General features: G+C 44.8%; 1 protein-coding gene across 1 annotated transcript in view; it reads right to left on the bottom strand.

Annotated features, from left to right (window-relative positions):
* mrc1a (mannose receptor, C type 1a) overlaps positions 1-24,059 on the bottom strand; it is a 57,331-nt gene that overhangs the window by 13,390 nt on the left and 19,882 nt on the right. The window contains exons 7-20 of the mRNA XM_048266361.1: positions 23,061-23,243; positions 21,746-21,903; positions 19,775-19,888; positions 18,860-18,975; positions 18,406-18,554; positions 12,192-12,391; positions 7,737-7,852; positions 4,432-4,510; positions 4,039-4,183; positions 3,696-3,734; positions 3,139-3,305; positions 2,353-2,417; positions 1,953-2,050; positions 1,510-1,649 (exon numbers count right to left, since the gene is read on the bottom strand). Coding sequence (XP_048122318.1) covers positions 1,510-1,649; positions 1,953-2,050; positions 2,353-2,417; positions 3,139-3,305; positions 3,696-3,734; positions 4,039-4,183; positions 4,432-4,510; positions 7,737-7,852; positions 12,192-12,391; positions 18,406-18,554; positions 18,860-18,975; positions 19,775-19,888; positions 21,746-21,903; positions 23,061-23,243 — 1,769 coding nt within the window. The remainder of the gene's footprint in view (positions 1-1,509; positions 1,650-1,952; positions 2,051-2,352; positions 2,418-3,138; positions 3,306-3,695; positions 3,735-4,038; positions 4,184-4,431; positions 4,511-7,736; positions 7,853-12,191; positions 12,392-18,405; positions 18,555-18,859; positions 18,976-19,774; positions 19,889-21,745; positions 21,904-23,060; positions 23,244-24,059) is intronic.

The raw sequence follows: 24,059 nt of genomic DNA, 5'->3' as shown, positions 1-24,059 counted from the left end.
AATTTTTGACACACGTCTATCTAGTTCAATAACACGTGTTGCTTGTTAAAACATGTGACTAGTGAAACTCAAATGATTTTAGAAATATTTAGCCAAAGCCAAAAAGTGTTACTTTGTGCCCCGCGCTCCCCCACTGCTTGTGAAAGAAGGGGATGGGGGAGGGGGGCTTAACGTGAAAAAGCTTAATGTCCCAAATTGGCAACGAGTCGTTTTAGGCTACTCCCCGCAGGCCTTCATAATGGTAGGCTACAGGAAGTGGGGGAGGGTATGGGATGACCAGAGGGTATTCTGACCTATTCAGAAAGCATCTTCTATCGTCTTTCCAGGCGCACACAGCTCGTTACCATATCCTATCGACTGCCTTAACAGATAGGCTCTGCTCTTGGGTTTGGCCTCACAGCGAACTCAATCCTCTTGTTGCTTGCAGTTTGTTAAATAAAGCGATGCGATTACATTATTTATTTCTGATTAATTGCGTCTTTTGAGGCTATTAATCAATTAGGGACTGTTCGTTATTTATTTAAGGGGCTACCGGAGGGGTTTTGGGAGCGTTAGTCAAAAAAGACGTGACCCTCCCTTGCCAGCAAATTTTTTTTCTATGACCCTCCAAAGTGATTGAGAGAAAACGCATGACCCTCCCCAGTCCCAACAATTTATTGATGCCTTAGGCTACTGGGTCAAGTTGGGAGCTTGCATACTCACGACTCATTCCTTGAAATGCCTTGTCGTTTGCACAATTTCACAAATAATCACGGGACGAAACAAACCTGTCAACGCGTTCCCAGGTTTATCCATTATTTTAACTTTTTCCTGGCTGTCTTAGGGAGGAGCTGCAGGGCCGTCGCAAGGGGATCGCGAGGCCCCAGCGAACTTGACAGATGCAAGGCCTTTTCACTTACGTGCATGAAATCATGCGATAGCTTACTTTTACACATAGCCAAGGCTACCGTCCGGTGTATTTTAATAGTAGCCTAGTCTAATAAGCTACACCAGCTTGCCTTTAAAGGGGAAATTCAATTGTATAGCCTATAACATTAGCTGAGTCACATATTTGGCCATATGGTGTTTATCATAGGCTACATCCGCGAAACCAAATAGTGTAACAAAGGCGGAACACTTTAACAGGGGGAATTAATTGGGCATGAATCATTGTGCTGAACGGTATTTGTCAATGAGCAGAAACACACACGTCATTCAAACTATTGATAAGATGTAGGCTACTGGTCTGTAGGCTAACATTGGACAAATAAATGACACTGACTCGCCATATCCTGACTCAGGAAAAAAAACATTTTCTTGCTTTGCCGCAAACTCAGCAATGAAATCAGTTTGCAGGTAGCCTATAACGTCTTTTTCAATTCATAGAAGGGAGAGCCCAGTCTCTCCTGTGACATGGAGGTGCGCAAATCGTTTTTAATAACCTGTTCAACTGATGTCAGTGTTGTCTATGTGTGTTTGTGTGTGTGTGTGTGTGCATATGTGTGTGTGTGTGTGTGAGTGTGGGTTCACCTTTCCCTGGAAAGCGGTCCACTCTGGGGCGCAGTACCCCCTGGGGACTGTAGTGGGAGCCATAGTGCTGTTTACAAAACCACTGCTGCGCTTACAGATGGAGGGCAATGGCAATCCACAGTTAATGTCATTCCAGAAACCTGCAACACACACACACACACACACACACACAAACACACATGTCAGGGACAAACACACACACACTCACACATACACACACACCAGACACACACACCAGACACACACACACACACACATTAATGCACACAAACACACACACGTCAGGGACAAATACACACACACACACACACACACACACACACACAAATGCACACAAACATACACACATGTCAGGGACAAACACACATACACACACACACACACACACACAAAATGCACACAAACACACACACACACACAAACACACACAAATACACACACACCGTTCTTGTATATTGTGACGCAGTGCTCATCGTTGTTAGCAAAGTTGGGCTCGTTCCTGTCCCAGGCTGTGAACACCACTGGAGAGTCGTCTACCCAGCTGCAAATGCAAATACACACACACACACACACACAGAGCACACAGCACAAAGCAAAACACACACACACACACACACACACACACACACAGAGCACACACACAAACACACACACACACACACACAGAGAGCACACACACACACACACACACAGAGCACACACACACACATACAGCACACACACACACACACACAGAGCACAAACACACACACACACACAGAGAACACAGCATAAACACACACACAAGACAACACACTGTTTCTGTATGATCTTGTGAGAGGGCATCATAGTTATCTGTCAGACCTGAAGGATTTGTCCAGGTTGACCGTCATCCCAATGTAGTACTGGTTCTCCGACCCCCTGGAGATCTAGAACAAGAACACAGAACCCGTAAGCAGGTGATGGCAGACATTAGATAGATAGATAGATATTTTATTGATCAATAGATAGATACTTTATTGATCAATAGATAGATAGATACTTTATTGATCAATAGATAGATAGATAGATACTTTATTGATCCCCAAGAGGAAATTCAAGAAATTCAATTACCCCTGCTTTATGGAGAGAGAAGGAGAAACCTCCAGCGCTTTAGGGAGAAGAGAGGAGAGGAGGAACTACCAGTGCTTTAGGGAGAAGAGAGGAGAGGAGGAACTACCAGCGCTTTAGGGAGAAGAGAGGAGAGGAGGAACTACCAGCGCTTTAGGGAGAGGAGAGGAAGAACTACCAGCGCTTTAGGGAGAGGAGTAACTACCAGCGCTTTAGGAAGAGGAGGAACTACCAGCGCTTTAGGGAGAGGAGAGGAGGAACTACCAGCGCCTTAGGGAGAAGAGGAACTACCAGCGCCTTAGGGAGAGGTGGAGATAGGTTGGCATAGTGGCCTACCTTGTCTATTCTACAAATATATTGTGAATGATATTGTCTAGGGATAGAGACAGCACACACACACACACACACACACACAAAAATCCCAAATATAAACATAATCCCAAAACCCAGAGGCCAAAGCCTGGCACTACTCTAAAGAGACACGCCTGGCCTCTGAAAAGATACTCCTGTGTGTGTGTGTGTGTGTGTGTGTTGGTGTACCTGTCTCATGAGGAATCTTCTCTCTGTGTGTCCAGTGATGATGGCCAGGTTGCCATGGTTACTCTTACAGTAGGCCTGGGCCTCCTCCCTGCTGAGCTTCTCCTGGTTGATGTAGTACTGACTCCCATTCTTATCCAGCCAGCCATCACTGGTCATGTTATACTCCGCTACACACACACACACACACAGAGCACACACACACACACAGACACACACATGCACACACACACACACAGAGCACACATACACACACACACACACACACACAGAGCACACACACACACACACACACACACACACACATACACACAGAGCACACACACACACAGAGCACACACACACACACACACTCTGGTTAGACACAATCTGCAATTCGTTGTCTCAATATTTGTACTCTGCACAATGACAATAAAGTTGAATCTAATCTGATCTAATCTAATCTAATGACACATGTTTACACACACACACATACACAGTCATATGGAGACAGGCAGAAGAGTACACACACACACACAGACATCTACATTCACATACTGTATGTATGTTCACATAGTTACCTGGTTCCATTGCAGTGGGAGCTGGTTTTGGAACTTGTCCTAAAACACACACACACACACACATATGGAGAGTCAGCACTAATGTAGAGCAGTCCTAAACACACACACACACACACACGGACATGCCACAAGAGAGTAGCGCTGTAGCTGCCTGGCTGTAGCAACTCGAGCAGGTAAAACCGATTGATTTCGGGGGGTTTTTTTTATACCAATAGTACTTGGTGACCTCAAGAAATGGGAAATCTAGTCGAAACGTGTGTGTGCGTGTGTGTGTGTGTGTGTGTATGTGCGTGTGTGTGGGCGTGCGTGCGCGTGTGCATGCGTGTGTGTGTGTGTCCTTTACCTCTGCGTAACTGGCAGATCCAGTCAACATAGTGCTCACAGTCCCTGTCATTCCAGGAGTGACTGTAATAGAAGCTGGTCTCGGTACAGTGCTCGTTGTCATTGTAGTTGTTGGGTTCACCGTAACCCCAGTTCTCATAGTCAGACTGAGCAAAGAGCACATCATGTATACAACGTCACCGCAAACATACACCAACAACTCATGCACAGAACCAGATCACTAAGAGACTAACACACTCAGATTAACACACTTATAGACTAACACACTCATATTAACACATTTATAGACTGACACACTCAGATTAACACACTTATAGACTAAAACTTTCAGATTAACACACTTATAGATTAACACACTCAGACTTAAACACTGAGAAGTGGCGGTAAGACGCACCGGGGACTCATCACTCCACACAAATCCACCTTGGGGATCCATTTTGAATCCGATCCAGGCTGGAGAGTCATGGTAATACCTGAGACAGGTGGAGAGAGAGGAGGAGAGAAAGATGGAAAGGGGGTCATTGGACTGTACTGATACGAAGCTGAATACACCGGGCTATCGTATGGACAGAGGGTTAGAGCTAGCGCTAACCCACCAGGCTATCGTATGGACAGAGGGCTAACCCTAACCCACCGGGCTATCGTATGGACAGAGGGTTAGAGCTAACGCTAATGCTAACCCACCGGGCTATCATATGGACAGAGGGTTAGAGCTAACGCTAACCCACCGAGCTATCGTATCAACAGAGGGCTAGGGCTAACGCTAACCCTAACCCACCAGGCTATCATATGGACAGAGGGTTAGAGCTAACGCTAATGCTAACCCACCGGGCTATCATATGGACAAAGGGTTAGAGCTAATGCTAACCCACCGAGCTATCGTAGGAACAGAGGGCTAGGGCTAACACTAACCCTAACCCACCAGGGCCCAGTTTCCCGATAACGACGGAGACACGGTCTTACGAGGGTTTTCTACGATTCATCTTACGATCGTTCGTTTGGTTTTTCCGACTGTTTCCCGAACATGCTCGTAGCGTGAACGCGCGTGCACTGCTCTTAAGATGCTCTTAAGGGGAGCTGTCCACGTTAATAGTTCTGAAATATCCTCTGATTTGACGGTGATGTCAGGTGACTGCACGTCACAGCTATAGGCCTACCATTTAAACTTCGGATCTACACATTAATTCACATCAATACGAAAATAGAAACACTTTGACATCTGCATGTAAGCATCCCAAGTAGGTTATATACCACACAGAGACATAAATAATTGTAATTATTTTAAGATTAGATCGTTGCACCATGCAATCATTTTTCGCGGTGTCACTTAAGAACACGTTTGAAGATAAGAAAGAAGTCGAGTAAGAAAGAGAGGAAATGTGTAGGCTTAGATTTTGATGCAGTAGGCTACAGACTAAACCACATGTTGCTTTCTCTGCTTTTTACCTCATAAGCCTAATAAAATATAGCCTTCACATAGCAAAGATAATGTCAAACTATTCTGGCAACGTCTCGTTTTTTATAACTTGATTGCATTTTTGTCCGCATTTCATCACATTATTATGACCATTAAATGTAGGCTATTTTGCACGCTAAAATCTGATTCATCACAGGTAAACACAATAAAGAATGGGAACGTAAATTGGATTATGTATTCTAAGTTGTAATTCCTCTGTATGTCCTGTTGGTGACCTCAGTGAGAAGCACTGTTAAGACACTCTTAGCCGGTAATGAGAACTCTGGAGCACTTGTAGATCTACGAGTGTTTTCACGACGCTCTTAAGCTACGATGGTTTCGGGAAACAGTCGGCAAATCTTAAGACGTTTGTAAGAGGGACTTTACGACGCTCTTAGGCTTAAGATGCTTTCGGGAAACTGGGCCCAGGCTATTATATGGACAGAGGGTTAGAGCTAACGCTAATGCTAACCCACCGGGCTATCGTATGGACAGAAGGCTAACCCTAACCCACCGGGCTATCATATGGACAGAGGGTTAGGGCTAACGCTAATGCTAACCCACCGGGCTTTTGTATGGACAGACACCACCCACCTCACCCGCAAGGCGACCACAATTGTGAGTGATGCAAGTCACCCCGCTCACAATTTGTTTGATCTACTGCCCTCTGGGAAGAGGTACAGAAGCCTGCGCTCCCGCACCACCAGACTCACCAACAGCTTCATACACCAGGCTGTTAGGATGCTGAACTCTCTCCCCCCTCTCCCCCCTCCACCCTCAGCTACATAACATCCTGGACTTTGGACCCACAATGGCTGCCTTGCACTACTCCACTTGTACACTTGCACACTTTGTAACTTGTTGTTGTTGTCCTGAAAACACAACACTCTTCTGCTGCTCTTACATAACTTGCACCACTATGCCACTTGCTTACTTAGGTCAAACAGAACTACCTCAGCCATTTATTGGCCTGACTTTGCACTACTATATTGACTGTCTATGCACAATTTCAACCCAATTTTGCTGCCCTTATTTATTCATTGTATGTGCCTTCTTATTTACTTTTTATTGTTTACTTGAATGCTATGTTTGTCTGTGGACTTAATTGGTAAAATTATGTCTTGTCGCCACCGTGGGATTGTGATAAACGTATGTCTTCGTATGTCTTTGTATGTCTTGGCATGTGAAGAAATTGACAATAAAGCAGACTTTGACTTTGAGATATCATTTTAGTTTTGAAATGTTTTCAAGAACAGAATAGTGCAGATGTAACCACCATATACGATGCCTCATAACAGAGACAAGAGAGAGAGGGAAGGAGGGAGGAGAGAGAGAGGGAGGTATACTAATAAGAGAGGGAGGGTGGGAGGGATGGAGAGAGTGAGGGAGAGAAAGGAAGGGAGGTATACTAATAAGAGAGGAAGAGAGGAAGGGAGGAAAAGATACTAATAGGAGAAGGATGGAGGGAGAGAGGGATAGAGGTATATTAGGAGAGGGAGGAATACTATTAAGAGAGGAGAGGAGAGGAGAGGAGAGGGATACTATTAAGAGAGGAGAGGAGAGGGATACTATTAAGAGAGGAGAGGAGAGGAGAGGGATACTATTAAGAGAGGAGAGGAGAGGGATACTATTAAGAGAGGAGAGGAGAGGAGAGGGATACTATTAAGAGAGGAGAGGAGAGGAGAGGATACTATTAAGAGAGGAGAGGAGAGGAGAAGAGAGGGATACTATTAAGAGAGGAGAGGAGAGGAGAGGGATACTATTAAGAGAGGAGAGGGAGGAGAGGACTATTAAGAGAGGAGAGGAGAGGAGAGGAGAGGGATACTATTAAGAGAGGAGAGGAGAGGAGAGGAATACTATTAAGAGGAGAGGAGGGGATACTATTAAGAGAGGGAGAGGGAGAGGAGAGGGATACCATTAAGAGAGAGGAGGGGAGAGGAGAGGGATACCATTAGAGAGGGAGAGGAGAGGAGAAGAGGGGATACCATTAAGAGGAGAGGAGAGGAGAGGGATACTATTAAGAGAGGAGAGGAGAGGAGAAGAGAGGGATACTATTAAGAGAGGAGAGGAGAGGGATACTATTAAGAGAGGAGAGGAGAGGAGAAGAGAGGGATACCATGAGAGGAGAGGGATACTATTAAGAGGAGAGGGGGAGAGGAGAGGGATACTTCATTAAGAGAGGAGAGGAGAGGAGAAGAGAGGAGAGGGATACTATTAAGAGAGGAGAGGAGAGGAATACTAACGGTAAAGCGTCGACTTGATCCTGAGAATGCAGGCTGATGAGGTCTCCTCCAATGGCCTTGCAGAACTTTTGAGCCTGGATCCATGTCTTTTTCTCCTCACTACTCTTCTTAAATACCTACACACACACACACACACACACACACACACACACACACACGCACAAACGTGTTCATGTCACACACCATACCTGTCAACATTGAGCTTTGAAAAGAAGGGAGATTTCCTGGGATCCTAACCAATATGGTCAAATTTCCATACAGGGCTTTGTGTTGCTCTCCCTTTGCTTACTGGTTGGCATCAAGACGTATTCTCACAACAACCATGCAGTTGTCTCCAATGGGCTAATATCACTCTAAAGTCAAACATGCTAATATCACTCTAAAGTCAAGCATGCTAATATGACTCTAAAATCAAACATGCTAATATCGCTCTGGGGGATTAATTTTAAAGCTGAATAGAAGGTGAAAATGGAAGAATTGAGGGGGTCCGTGAGATAAGGCGCTAGAACTTTGTTATCTATCTAGGTATTTGTTCATTGCAGGATCGAATCCAGTTTAATGCTATGGTTTGTACTTCACATATATATATATATATTTATATATTACTTGTCTTTTGTCCGAATGGCTGTAGTGTAGTGCTCAGGCGTAGATATGAAATGCAACTTGTTTGTAAATGTCTGACCTGCAGCTGGTGCACAATGCAAACACGCACATGGACACCAGTACTGTAGGTGGAGAAACCAGAAGGGTCACAACGCAACTCCGGGTCACTCAACGCATGACAGCTGACATTAAGGGATTGCTTTCCAAAGCTGCTTCATGTCTACATAAGGGAATGAGCAATGACAGCTGACATTAAGGGATTGCTTTCCAAAGCTGCTTCATGTCTACATAAGGGAATGAGCAATGACAGCTGACATTAAGGGATTGCTTTCCAAAGCTGCTTCATGTCTACATTTTCTTACCGTGCCCCGTCACCTTCTTCATCGCATCAAGGACTAAATTCATTTGCACTGTGAAAGCTAAGATTATTTTGACAGGCCAGCCTACAAGTGAGAACCGTTGTGGCTGCGTGAAGTGAGAACCGTTGTGGCCTGCGTAAGGAACCGTTGTGGCCTGCGTGAAGAACCGTTGTGGCCTGCGTGAAGAACCGTGAAGAACCGTTAAGAACCGTTGTGGCTGCGTGAAGTGAGAACCGTTGTGGCTGTGTGAAGGTTCAGCACTGCGTCTCACCCTCTTATTTTGTTTGTAACAGTTTTGTCTTCAAGTATCCTAGACATAGAATGCAAAACTTCTAAGTTCTGTCAGGTACTGGAAAAGTAGACCGCACTCAGGGGCTGAATTCAAAACTGTATTCAAAGTGCCGAGAAAGCATTACAGGCAAGACAAACAAAACTAGACAAACAAAACTAGACAAACGTTTGGGGCCTAGACCATCAGCAGTGTCTCAATTTAGAAACACGTCATTAGGCCCTAACCCTGACGCCTCTTATATCACGTCATTAGGCGCTGACACATCATTAGGCGCTGACGCCTCTTATAGGATCCCGCACCAATCACCAAGAGTGTTAGTGAACTACTCAATCACCAAGAGTGTTAGTGAGTGTTAGTGAACTACTCAATCACCAAGAGCGTTAGTGAACTACTCAATCACCAAGAGTGTTAGTGAACTACTCAAACACCAAGAGTGTTAGTGAGTGTTAGTGAACTACTCAATCACCAAGAGCGTTAGTGAACTACTCAATCACCAAGAGTGTTAGTGAACTACTTAATCACCAAGACCGTTAGTGAACTACTCAATCACCAAGAGTGTTAGTGAGTGTTAGTGAACTACTCAATCACCAAGAGCGTTAGTGAACTACTCAATCACCAAGAGCGTTAGTGAACTACTCAATCACCAAGAGTGTTAGTGAACTACTCAATCACCAAGAGCGTTAGTGAACTACTCAATCACCAAGAGTGTTAGTGAACTACTCAAACACCAAGAGTGTTAGTGAGTGTTAGTGAACTACTCAATCACCAAGAGCGTTAGTGAACTACTCAATCACCAAGAGTGTTAGTGAACTACCCAATCACCAAGAGTGTTAGTGAACTACTCAATCACCAAAAGTGTGTTAGTGTGTGTTAGTGAACTACTGAATCACCAAGAGTGTTAGTGAACTACTCAATCACCAAGAATCACCAAGAGTGTTAGTGAACTACTCAATCACCAAAAGTGTGTTAGTGAGTGTTAGTGAACTACTGAATCACCAAGAGTGTTAGTGAACTACTCAATCACCAAGAATCACCAAGAGTGTTAGTGAACTACTCAATCACCAAAAGTGTGTTAGTGAGTGTTAGTGAACTACTGAATCACCAAGAGTGTTAGTGAACTACTCAAACACCAAGAGTGTTAGTGAGTGTTAGTGAACTACTCAATCACCAAGAGCTCTACTCAATCACCAAGAGTGTTAGTGAACTCAATCACCAAGAGTTAGTAAGTTTAGTGAACTACTCAATCACCAAGAGTGTTAGTGAACTACTCAATCAACACCAAGAGTGTTAGTGAATTACTCAATAACCAAGAGTGTTAGTGAACTACAAGACCAAAAGTGTTAGTGAACTGAACTACCAATCACCAAGAGTGTTAGTTAACTACCCAATCACCAAGAGTGTTAGTGAACTCACCAAAAGTGTGTTAGTGTGTTAGTGAACTACTGAATCACCAAGAGTGTTAGTGAACTAACTCACCAATCACCAAGAGTGTTAGTGAACTACTCAATCACCAAAAGTGTGTTAGTGAGTGTTAGTGAACTACTGAATCACCAAGAGTGTTAGTGAACTACTCAATCACCAAGAATCACCAAGAGTGTTAGTGAACTACTCAATCACCAAGAGTGTTAGTGAACTACTCAATCACCAAAAGAGTGTTAGTGAGTGTTAGTGAACTACTGAATCACCAAGAGTGTTAGTGAACTACTCAATCACCAAGAATCACCAAGAGTGTTAGTGAACTACTCAATCACCAAGAGTGTGTTAGTGAGTGTTAGTGAACTACTGAATCACCAAGAGTGTTAGTGAACTACTCAATCACCAAGAATCACCAAGAGTGTTAGTGAACTACTCAAACACCAAGAGTGTTAGTGAGTGTTAGTGAACTACTCAATCACCAAGAGCGTTAGTGAACTACTCAATCACCAAGAGTGTTAGTGAACTACTCAATCACCAAGAGTGTTAGTGAACTACTCAATCACCAAGAGTGTTAGTGAGTGTTAGTGAACTACTCAATCACCAAGAGTGTTAGTGAACTACTCAATCACCAAGAGTGTTAGTGAGTGTAAGTGAACTACTCAATCACCAAGAGTGAACATCAATACTGCCATAAACATTATGCAGACATGTCAATAGAGGATATTAAAAATATTGCAAATATTGAGAAAAGGCCAGGTCGCAGATAAGTAAAGCACAACTCTTCATCCCGTCATGGGCATCTAATGATTCGGCTACAGAAAACATGTTAAGACCAAGTCTTCATTCATACCCCTCGGATAAAATGTTTTAAGGGTGGAGATCCAATAACATTCCCTTTGTAGCAGTTTCCTTTCTATACCCCCCTATGTGCAGGTCCCCCCATACCCTGCAGGTTTAATATGTTATATACCCCATGTGCAGGTTTAATATGTTATATACCCCCAGGTTTAATATGTTATATACCTATGTGCAGGTTTAATATGTTATATACCCCCCAGGTCTATGTGCAGGTTTAATATGTTATATACCCCCTCTATGTGCAGGTTTAATATGTTCTATACCCACCCCCATCTATGTGCAGGCCCCCTCCCCACGCAGGTTTAATATGTTCTACGACTGTGAATTTAAACAAAGACAGTTTAACGCCAAAAGCACAGACTGTGACACAAACCATCCCACTGATCATCCCCCCTCTACAAGTGAGAACAGCACTTGATCATGGTTCCTCTACATAATAGAACAGCACTTGATCATCCCCCCTCTACATGTGAGAACATCACTTGATCATGGTTCCTCTACATAATAGAACAGCACTTGATCATGGTTCCTCTACATAATAGAACAACACTTGATCATCCTCCCTCTACATGTGAGAACATCACTTGATCATGGTTCCTCTACATAATAGAACAGCACTTGATCATGGTTCCTCTACATAATAGAACAGCACTTGATCATCCCCCCTCTACAAGTGAGAACAGCACTTGATCATGGTTCCCCTACATAATAGAACAGCACTTGATCATGGTTCCCACATATCATCCCCCTCTACATGTGTGAGAACAGCACTTGATCATGGTCCTTCTACATAATAGAACAGCACTTGATCATGGTTCCTCTACATAATAGAACAGCACTTCGAGTTGAAGATTCAGGTATACCTTATAACAGATATGTGAGTTGACTTCGGTGTGTGTGTGTGTGTGTGTGTGTATGTGTGTGTACCTTATAACAGAAGTGTGAGCTGGGTTTTGGGGTCCACCCGTCGTGGCATGCGAGAGGCCGTGTGGTTGGGGGCGGGACAGTGCTGGTCACTCCCTCTGCCAGCGCCTTGCAGAGGAACTTCTGTTTGGAGTCACAACTGACCACATCCCACAAGCCCGCCGACATGCCCGTCAGCATAGCCACACAACCCTGATGACGATCTACACACACACACACATGCAGGCATGCACACACACACACACACACAAACACATAAACAAACACACGCATAAATATTAGGGGTGTAAAGATTAACCAATAAGTATCAGTATCTGTTTTTAACGTGTAAGATATGGCTACATCGATACGTGAATCCCCGTATCGAAATAAAAATGACATGAACCGGTCGTTTCACTGATTTAATTGTTACGAATCAGTTCACAAACTTTTCTGCTCACTCAGACTCTGGTTTACGTTGCAAGCAGCGATAGCCTACATTCTAATGCTGTAGAGTGCGCAACAATACATTCTAATGCTGTAGAATGCGCAACAATACATTCTAATGCTGTAGAGTGCGCAACAATACATTCTAGTGCTGTAGAGAGCATTCATCTCACTTTCAATGTCAAAACGCATTTCAGCTCCACGTGGCACAGATTTGTTACTCTGGAAATCCAGAGTTCTCGCGAGAGCACAATTTGAATTGTGTCTGCAAGAGACTCTGGCAATGAATAATGATGCATGTTACTTTTGCCCCTTGCATTGCGAGGAACCAATCACATCGGTGTATCTGATCTGTATCTGAGGGCCAGAGGCGAGCTAAATAGATGACGACAGCGCTGCAACGTTGGAGATCAGTAAACATTGGTCGTAGTGTTATCCAATTGCATCGAAGTCCGGAATCATTCAGAGTAAACATTGGTCTAGTGTTATTCAATTGCACGCAGTGAGATTTTCAAATGCATGCTTGGTGCCGCCCCTCGAGTTGGGCCATTACATTGTTTGTGGCCAGACCCTTAACCTTTCTAGATTAACAGGGTCTGGATTTTCCAGACTAGAGATTTGTGGGTAATGCAGTTCGTTTTGGGCTACATTCATTGTTCAAAGTTGTCAAAGGACCTCATTACCCATACATCTACTGCAACTTAAGCATGTGACAACTCACTCTCAAAGAAGACATCTTGATCGCTCTGTATCGGTTGTTTGTTTGACAGTTTTACTTTTTTAAAAATCTAGCGCGAAATTGAACACTTACAAATCAGATCATTGTTGTAACCAGTGCTAGAGTCTAGCGATAATAATATGTAGCATTTAGCTGTTACCTTAAACAAGCTGTGAATAGGCTACTGAAGTCATGAGCTCCCTCTCTCATAGCAGGCACTCTCTTTGGAACAGAATGGGCTACTCAACAAGCTATCGTTGCTGTTGGCAATGCAAATAGGCCTACTTTATGTCTGATGAAGGGATTTCCTTAATGTTAAAGAATAATTTGGCCATTGCTACTAAAACGATGCACTAATGATTATTATTGTATTCATATTCACTCAGACTGTTGGCATTCGGTTTCTGCATATTAGGTCTACTGAACAAAATATGCCCAGAGAGTTCAGTGATTTGTAGGCCTATTGCATTCTTGTAAGCTGTATGAGAAAAGGCCAAGGGTGTCTTAAGCACCGTTTTATTTTATTTCTGTATTGTCTTAACTCAACAATAGGCTACAGCTCCTTGAAAATAATCAGATACACATAACTCTATAACATCTATAAAGTCTATAAAAAATGTATTTTTATGTTGTATTTGGCTAGCCTGGTCCTTACTGCCTGTGGCTACGTTTCTCTTCGTCATACAGTCTGGCACAATGTAATAATAATCTGTCTCCGTAATGGGCGGATGCTTATTTTGAGGTTTAAAATCATTGGAGTTCCCTTAACCAATCAGCAACGTTTGGTAATGACGTATGCTGTGCGCCGGAGTTCAGGCTCTTACACTTCCCACTTCTGCTCTCAGAAGTAAACAGACCGCTGGCTAGTTTGTACCGGTTTTGAGATTGTGGTGGCAATGACTCTTTAAGATAATGGATGTTAATGACATGTGCCGATTTTGTAAAGGTAATTTGAGAGTAGGGGGGAGAATAACAAGCAGCAAACTTTTATTTGAAAACAGGATAAGTATGATAAGCACCCAACAACAGCCACAGCATTCAGTCTCCCCAGTCTCTCCATTACTAACGGGACCATCTGATAAATCAAACTTTTCCCAAAGCCAGTTGAAAGGAGAGCTACGACGTCTTTGCCATTTCTAAAATTGAAGCCTCTTGTTTCTGCTTTGATTGTGTGATGCTCTTGAGAGTTGAGACAACTTCATGGATAGCTTCTAGCGTCTCTTCCTCCGTCACCATTGTTGCTGTGCTGTTGAACTACAAACTTTGCTGGACTACAAGCAACTCGGCAGGCGAGTTCCGTGTCATCACTCAACTGTTCGCTGAATGGCTCGGCTACACGCAAGCCGTATAATGTGGGTTGGGCCAGACTATGTGCAAGACCGAAATCAAATTTTGGGCGGAAGTACGTAGGATGGTAATGACCAGGCTAGTATTTGGCTGCAGTGTGACTGAAATGTAGATTATTATTTTTTCATTTCAATATATGATACAAACCTCAGTTTAGATAAATGTATTCACACATATTTGTTTTGCCTAATTGACAACCATGACCATGATAATTGATAATGTAAAATTAATGTGCACCGTGAGCAAATTATAAAAATTCTTTCAGAATGCTTTAAATTTTTGAACTGCATCGAATCGCATTGAATCGTACTGAATCGTTTTTTATTATCATGTATCTTTTCTTGTATCGAATCGTGCCCATGTATCTAGATGTGAATCGTGCCCATGTATCTAGATATGAATCGTGCCCATGTATCTAGATGCTAATCGTGCCCATGTATCTAGATGCGAATCGTGTCCATGTATCTAGATGCGAATCGAGCCCATGTATCTAGATGTAAATCGCTCCATGTCTCTAGATGCAAATCGCGGCTCCATGAATCGTGCCCATGTATCTAGATATGAATCGTCCATGTATCTAGATGCGAATCGGGGCCCATATATCTAGATGAATCGCTCCATGTATGTGAATCGCGCTCCATATATCTAGATGAATCGCGCCCATGTATCTAGATGTGAATCGTGGCTTATGTATCTAGATGAATCGTGCTCCATGTTCCCTAGGATGTGAATCGCGTCCATGTATCTAGATGTAATCGTGCTTATGTATCTTAGGATGTGAATCGTGCCCATTTATCTAGATGCTAATCGTATTGATGTATCTAGATGTGAATCGCGTCTATGTATGTGAATCGCGTCCCTTTGTATGTGAATCGTGCTCCATGTATCTAGATGTAATCGTGTCCATGTATGTGAATCGCCCTTGTATGTGAATCGTGCCCATGTATCTAGATGCTAATCGTGCCCATGTATCTAGATGCGAATCGTGTCCATGTATCTAGATGCGAATCGAGCCCATGTATCTAGATGTAAATCGTGCCCATGTATGTGAATCGTGCCCATGTCTCTAGATGCAAATCGTGCCCATGAATCGTGCCCATGTATCTAGATATGAATCGTGTCCATGTATCTAGATGCGAATCGTGCCCATATATCTAGATGTGAATCGTGCCCATGTATGTGAATCGTGCCCATATATCTAGATGTGAATCGTGCCCATGTATCTAGATGTGAATCGTGCTTATGTATCTAGATGTGAATCGTGCCCATGTCTCTAGATGTGAATCGTGCCCATGTATCTAGATGTGAATCGTGCTTATGTATCTAGATGTGAATCGTGCCCATATTCTCATTTGCTCTCAACGAAGGCGGTCGATTTTTCTCTCCCTCCTCCCCTTATCTTCCCTGCTGTGCTTCTTTGTCTCTCGTAGTCTACTGTCTTTATACTTCTTTGAGAGACTCCTCTCTGCACTGTTCTCCAAACTAAAAAATCATGGATTTGATCAACTGGTCTCTCAACGCAATTGACACCATCTTCTCGACAGAAGCTTTGGGTTCAGGGGAACCCACTGCCCTGCCGAACGCTCTCGCGAGCTGGCTACCTCGGATGGACGCGGGGGAGAGGTGGCGGGTCGTGGTGCCTGGCTGCTCTTCTGTGGAGGACATTGAAGATATCTACCTATTCGAACCATGATAACAGGTCTTATGCTGATTGGATTAGGCATTGCCCTGGTTTATCGAGGAAAATGTAAAACGGGTGACAGCTGTTCAAAGCCCCGTATAGCTGCCCGCTATGATTGAAGCAGTGGGCAGAGCCGCCGCCACCCAGACTGGGACTATCAAGATTTGATGGATACCAGGATGGATCAGATGGATGCTAGGTTGATACCAAGTTGATAACATCATGGAGAAACTCACTGCTTTTACAAAGGCAATTGGACCAGAATGGACTAAGAGGGTAGATGTGCAAATTGGAATGCTGCCTACACCTCCCCCAAGACCAAACAACTACAATCTTATCTGCTTCTGGCTCTTAACTAGCACTGGCCTCGCCAAGGCCGCTGCTGGAAAACAACTCCCCCGAAGAGCACTGCAGCCAGACGCTCTTTGCATCCCTTTCCCCCCCCACAGACACCTGCTGATTGTGGACTCTGACTGGGACATGACCAAGGCTGTTCCATAGCAACTTGCTGTGTTATCGCTTTGGACAATCCCAAGCGGACTGAGGCACTAAGACTTTGGGCACCAGGCGGAGCTTCACCAGGCCTACACATACATCTAACATATATACAGACATGCATTCACCCCCCCCCACCCCCCATCCCACGCCTTCCTGCCAGTTTGTACCCCCAGTCTGTCAAGGGTCTGTGACCAGCCGTCAATGGCTGCAGGACCGATGGCTGCCTGCCTGCACTGGTATCCCCTCCACCCCCCACCCCCCCCCTTTGTTGCAAGCGCGGTGTCTCTATGTTGTGTAAAGTGTATGTGCTAATGTTGCTGAGGTGTTTTTTTCCTGTTCCCACACTGTACTCCCCACAGGAGCATAGTCTGGGGGTTCCACACTGTACTCCCCACAGGAGCATAGTCTGGGGGTTCCCCACAGGAGCATAGTCTGGGGGTTCCCCACAGGAGCATAGTCTGGGGGTTCCCACAGGAGCATAGTCTGGGGCTGCTTTCCCTCCCTCCTCATGTTATGTTGTATTCTTCCTCAACGCCCCTGTCTCCCCCTGTCCTGTCTACCCCCCTTGTCATATTATATGGATGTTTGTATGGACAGGTTGATGGTTCATTTCGCTGGTTACTTTGTGACTATGTGACAATAAAGGCCTACTACTACTACTACTTTATCTAGATGCGAATCGTGCTGATGTATCTAGATGTGAATCGTGCCCATGTATGTGAATCGTGCCCTTGTATGTGAATCGTGCTCATGTATCTAGATGTCAATCGTGCCCATGTCTCTAGATGTGAATCGTGCCCATATATCTAGATGTGAATCGTGCTTATGTATCTAGATGTGAATCGTGCTTATGTATCTAGATGTGAATCGTGCCCATTTATCTAAATGTGAATCGTGCTTATGTATCTAGATGTGAATCGTGCCCATTTATCTAGATGCGAATCGTGCTTTTGTATCTAGATGTGAATCGTGCCCATGTATCTAGATGCGAATCGGATCGTCTTTTACATGAAAGATTCACACCCCTAATAAATATGCACACATAAAGTACATGCCCACACATGCAGAAATACATAATTGACTTGATACCAGAGGGGTGAAGAGCAGAGGGCATGAAGTGGGTGAATCTGGCATGCCCACATTTGACCTTTGACCTGGTGCCTTACCTGGCATGCCCACATTGAAGTGGGTGAATTTGACCTTTGACCTGGTGCCTTACCTGGCATGCCCACATTGAAGTGGGTGAATTTGACTACCTGGGTGGCTTACCTGGCATGCCCACATTGAAGTGGGTGAATCTGGCATGCCCACATTGAAGTGGGTGAATTTGACCTTTGACCTGGTGCCTTACCTGGCATGCTTACATTGAAGTGGGTGAATTTGACTACCTGGTGGCTTACCTGGCATGCCAACGTTGAAGTGGGTAAATTTGACTACCTGATTCCTTACCTGGCATGCCCACGTTGAAGTGGGTGAATTTGACTACCTGGTGCCTTACCTGGCATGCTTACGTTGAAGTAGGTGAATTTGACTACCTGGTGGCTTACCTGGCATGCCAACGTTGAAGTGGGTGAATTTGACTGGGCTACCGGTGCTGGTTTTGAAGTGGTCTGGGTTCTGCATATTGGACATTCCAAGCCAGAAGTACTTCTCCGGTCTGAGACCCACCAGGCTGATGACGAAGGCATTTTCATACCTACACACACACACATACACGCAAGCACGCACGTACGCACACACGCAAGTACGCACACGCACGCATGCACACACACACACACACACACACACATACGCACGGGCAGAAACATACACATAAATACGCAGCAAATTAAACGGTTTAACGATTTAACGAACGCTGATGAAATTATGACGCGTGTGTATTTGTGTGTGAGTGTGTGTAGCTGTGTGTTTAAATGTGTGTGTAGCTGTGTGTGTGTGTGTGTGTGTGTGTGTGTGTGTGTGTGTGTGTGTGTGTGTGGATGTGTGCGTGCATGTGTGTACCTGTCAGCAACATCCACCAGTCTAGCTGAACTGCTGGTGCATGTCTGTTTGGCATCCTCAAAGCTTTTTGTCTCAGATCCAATGAGGTAGCAATAGGAAGAGTACCTCACCCAACCCTGAGAGTACACACACACACACACACACACACAGATATATATGTAGCATATATATATATACACACAGTATAAACACACACACGTAGGGTAACATACAGTATGTGCTGAATATATTAACACATCTGCTGAGGTAACGTACACATCTGTGTTTTAATTACACATCTGCAGCACAAATGTGTTTTAATTACACATCTGCAGATAGATAGATAGATAGATAGATAGATAGATACTTTTATTGATCCCCAAGGGGAAATTCAAGGGTCTCAGCAGCATACAGAAGAAACACACAACATGCACTTACAGCAGAAATGGTAAACATAAGTATAAGTATAAACATATAACTAAACTCCACTGTACAATAAAGACAGTAGAAGATAAGACAGATAAGAAAACTAACAAAACTAAATACTAAATACACTATATAAGTTAAATTAAGAAAGTCCAATGTGCTTGAGGGTGATCAAGCATAAGACGCTTGTAGTGACAGGGCCGGGACTGGTGAGGTGCTAAAGGGACTGAGTGTCATGGTGAAGGTGCAAAAGTAGTCCAACCATAGTCCTTTAGTTATGTGTGCATGGCAAGGTGCTCAAGAGAGTGAGTGTCAACTTCTTCTTGCAGAACTTCTGTGTTTTAATTACACATCTGTGTTTTAATTACACATCTGCAGCACAAATGTATTTTAATTTCACATCTGCAGCACAAATGTATTTTAATTACACATCTGCAGAACTTCTGTGTTTTAATTACACATCTGCAGCACATATGTGTTTTTGGCAAGTGCAAGTAAGGGGATTCTGACCGTTTTGCATCCTGTGTTGGGAATAGCGCCCCCCTCTGGTAACTGAGTGGAAGCTTTCTTCTTACAGATGAAGCCAAACTCCTTCTCACACATATAGTCAGACCAGCGACCTTCCTGCTCAAACACATCAGACACACACACACACACACACACACACACACAGTGTTAACAGCTTACATACACTACATAAGGAAGACAAAGCGAGAGGAGAAGAGAAGAGGCAGTGTGAGGGAGAGAGACATTCCAATTTAATACCACGTATAGCGCCAAAACATTGCACATGTCTCATGGCGCTTTACAGAGTGTTAGACTTGGGGCAGCCGCGGCCTACTGGTTAGCACTCTGGACCGGAGGGTTGCCGGTTCGAGCCCCGGCCAGTGGGCCACTGCTGAAGTGCCCTTACCCCTCACTGCTCCCCGAGCGCCGCTGTTGTAGCAGGCAGCTCACTGCGTCGGGGGTTAGTGTGTGCTTCACCTCACTGTGTGTTCACTGTGTGTGTTTCACTAATTCACGGATTGGGTTAAATGCAGAGACCAAATTTCCCTCACGGGATCAAAAGAGTATATATACTATAGACAATCAGAGAAGGCCCATGAGTAACAGGGCTGAGGAAACATGTAGGAAGAAACCTCGAGCAGATCCACGACTCAAGGGCCTGACCCATCTGCCCAGGGTCAGTACAGGACAGTAAGGTCTGTTTACATGATAAATGAATAAGTTAGTTAGGTGTAGAGAAAAGAACATGGTGTTTAAAGCCACCGGAGGTGTATGTTACAAAGAGGTGGGATGGTTACATATCCAGTATGATAATGCATGAATCCTATTTAGTGTCAGAAAGCTCAAATAGTCCAGCGTAGGAAAGTAATTGTCCAGGGGGGTTAGGAGTTGTCATAGGGCAAGTAGCAAGTAGTGGGTCGCTAGGGCTTTGTCCAGGAATCTGGGCAGGGGACAGGAATAGGTGATGATGGGGCAGTCGTAGGGATGGGACTTCAGATGAGATGAGTGAGATGAGGGCCAAACACAAGGACAGCTGATGACTGGTGATGGTTATACCTCACAAGTGAGGTAAGGGGGAAGGCAGAGAGAGATATAGAGTGGGTTAGTATTACTATATATCAAAATGGGTAATATCAATAGGTATATCATTGGTACTATATAGTGTTACACCATAGTGAGAATAGGCAGAGTGAGAGTTGAGAGATAGAGAGAAGGGAGAGGAGGGGTTGTATGCCGTGACACATGAAAAGTCCATGACAGCACTATGCTATTATAATAGCAGCATGGTGACAGCGCTATGCTATAGCAGCATAACTAAGGCATGGTGAAGGGTAGTCAACACCAGTGCAGGTATGGTCAGTGTCCACCGTCGCACGCATGACTGGGGTGCCAGTCACACGAGGACACAGCAGGGTGGTCCATTCCAAAAAACCCTGAGGTGGTTGAAGTTCCACAATGCACCATACCTAACTATGGGAGGCACTAAAGAGGTGTGTTTTAAGTCTAGACTTAAAAATAGGGAGGTTGTCTGCTAATGGAATAGAGGAAGGGAGATTATTCCAGAGGAGGGGTGTGCAGTAGCAGAAAGCTCTGCCTCCTACTGTAGTTTTTGAGATTCTTGGGATTACAAGAAGTCCAGTATTCTGTGATCGTAGTGGTCTAGGTGGGTTGTATGGGACTAGGAGGTCTTTAATATATTCAAGTGCCCGACCATTTATGGCTTTGTATGTTAGAAGTAATATTTTGAAGGCAATGCGGCTTTTAACAGGTAGCCAGTGTAGAGATGCTAGGATGGGGGAAATATGGTCATATGTTTTGGTCCTGGTGAGTGTGCAAGCAGAGTGTAAGAGATGGAGTGATGATGAGAGGAGGAGTGTAAGAGATGGAGTGATGATGAGAGGAGGAGTGTAAGAGATGGAGTGATGATGAGAGGAGGAGTGTAAGAGATGGAGTGATGGAAGAGGACGAGTGCACCTTTCCCCCCATCAGCACGCAGTCCTCCAGCAGGTTGGTGGAGTGGGACGGTTCTCCTGCTGTCCACTTGGTGAAGGTCACACTGGAGCGATCTGACCACTCAAACAAGTTCTGAGTGGAGCGGTCAGTCAGCCCGATCCACAGCTCATCAGATTCCACTGGACACACACACACACACACACACACACACACACACACACAGAGAGAGTAAACTAAACCTTCCACAGTTGCTGTCTTTCAATTCCGAACCTATAGTGATTGGTTGGTGAACTTGGTGATTCCTGATTGGCTAGCCAAACCTGAGCATCGCCATTGGCTATTCAACAGGAAGCGCCAGAATAGTTTCAAAAGTACTTGTACTTGCAGGAAATGTACTTGTGTGAGCGGCAGAGATTCGTAATGGCAGAATAGCTTCGTAATTGAAAGACAGTAACTATGGAAAGTTTAGTACCTGTGGAATATATTTGTAAGTGAAGGACATATGAGTAATACTTAAAATCATTCGTGTTATTTTTATGTTAAATCACAATTCAGTTTTACAGTTACAAATCCTGATACACACACACACACACAATACATATGAGACACTTCTCATCCCTAAGGTGGTGCAAACGTCTGTGCACCTGTAGAAAAGATTTGTAACTGTAACTGTGTGAGCGTGTGTGTGTGTGTGTGTGAGTGTGTGTGTGAGTGTGTGTGTGTGTGTGTGTGTGTGTGTGAGTGTGTGTGTGTGTGTGTGTGTGTGTGTGTGTGTGTGTGTGTGTGTGTGTGTGTGTGCTTACTGTAGCCGCTCTGTGAGATGAGAAAGCTTGTGTGTGTGTGTGTGTGTGTGTGTGTGTGTGTGCTCACTGTAGCCGCTCTGTGAGATGAGGAAGCTGTGTGTGTGTGTGTGTGTGTGTGTGTGTGTGTGCTTACTGTAGCCGCTCTGTGAGATGAGGAAGCTGTGTGTGTGTGTGTGTGTGTGTGTGTGTGTGTGTGTGTGTGTGTGTGTGTGTGTGTGTGTGTGTGCTCACTGTAGCCGCTCTGTGAGATGAGGAAGCTGTGTGTGTGTGTGTGTGTGTGTGTGTGTGTGTGTGTGTGTGTGTGTGTGTGTGTGTGTGTGTGTGCTTCCTGTAGCTGCTCTGTGAGATGAGGAAGCTGTGTGTGTGTGGTGTGTGTGTGTGCTTACTGTAGCCGCTCTGTGAGATGAGGAAGCTGTGTGTGTGTGTGTGTGTGTGTGTGTGTGTGTGTGTGTGTGTGTGTGTGTGTGTGTGCTTACTGTAGCCACTCTGTGAGATGAGGAAGCTGTGTGTGTGGTGTGTGTGTGGGTGCTCACTGTAGCCGCTCTGTGAGATGAGGAAGCTGTGCTCCTCCACGTTGAGGACGCTGGTGAGGTCAGCCTCATCCTTGTGGCAGGCCACCAGCGCCTGGCTCCAGCTCCTCTTCTCCCGACGCAGCGAGTAGCAGTGACCGTAGTACGGAACCCAGCCTGCCCCACAGTAGAACGGCTGCTGGCTCGCTGGACACAGTCACACACACACATGTACAAACACACACGCACACACATACACACACACACTCATACACATACACACATTCTCATACACACATACACACACACACTTATACACATACACACATTCTCATACACACGTACATGTACACACACACATACACACACGCACACACACACACAGAGGAATCATCAGACATTTTTTTTCCTGTAAACCTGTAAAAATGTATCACGTTCACCCACTGAAAACATTCGGTTCTACCAGCCAATCACTAGAACTGCCCGGCACCTACAGCGCTACACTCTGGGGGCATGAACATGCGGCAGCTACAGTGCTACACTCTGGGGGCATAAACATGGGTGCTCACGAACATGCCCCCACAGTGTAGCATTGCAGCTGCTAGCAGCTCTAGCTGTTTGGCACTCTGTGACCTGGAGCAGCAGAGATGTTCAGCATGTGGAAAACCAACATGGCGACGGCTCTGCCTCCCACCGCAAACCAACATGGCGACGGCTCTGCCTCCCACCGCAAAGCACTGCAGCGGAAGTGTAAATGCTGTGTAAGGTACGCATCATCATCAAAGACTGTTCACCCAACCACAGACTGTTCACCCCACAACCACAGACTGTTTACCCAACCACAGACTGTTCACCCTAACCACAGACTGTTCACCCCAACCACAGACTGTTCATTCCAACCCCAGACTGTTCTCACCCCAACCACAGACTGTTCACCCAACCCCAGACTGTTCACTTCAACCACAGACTGTTCACCCCACTCCCTTACGGCGTTACAGGTCTCTTAGCACCCAAAGCAGCAGG

The sequence above is a fragment of the Alosa alosa genome, chromosome 16 (assembly GCF_017589495.1).
Source record: "Alosa alosa isolate M-15738 ecotype Scorff River chromosome 16, AALO_Geno_1.1, whole genome shotgun sequence".
Lineage (NCBI taxonomy): Eukaryota > Metazoa > Chordata > Actinopteri > Clupeiformes > Clupeidae > Alosa > Alosa alosa.
The sequence above is the reverse complement of the archived record's forward strand: the minus strand, read 5'-3'. Positions and strand labels throughout refer to the sequence as shown.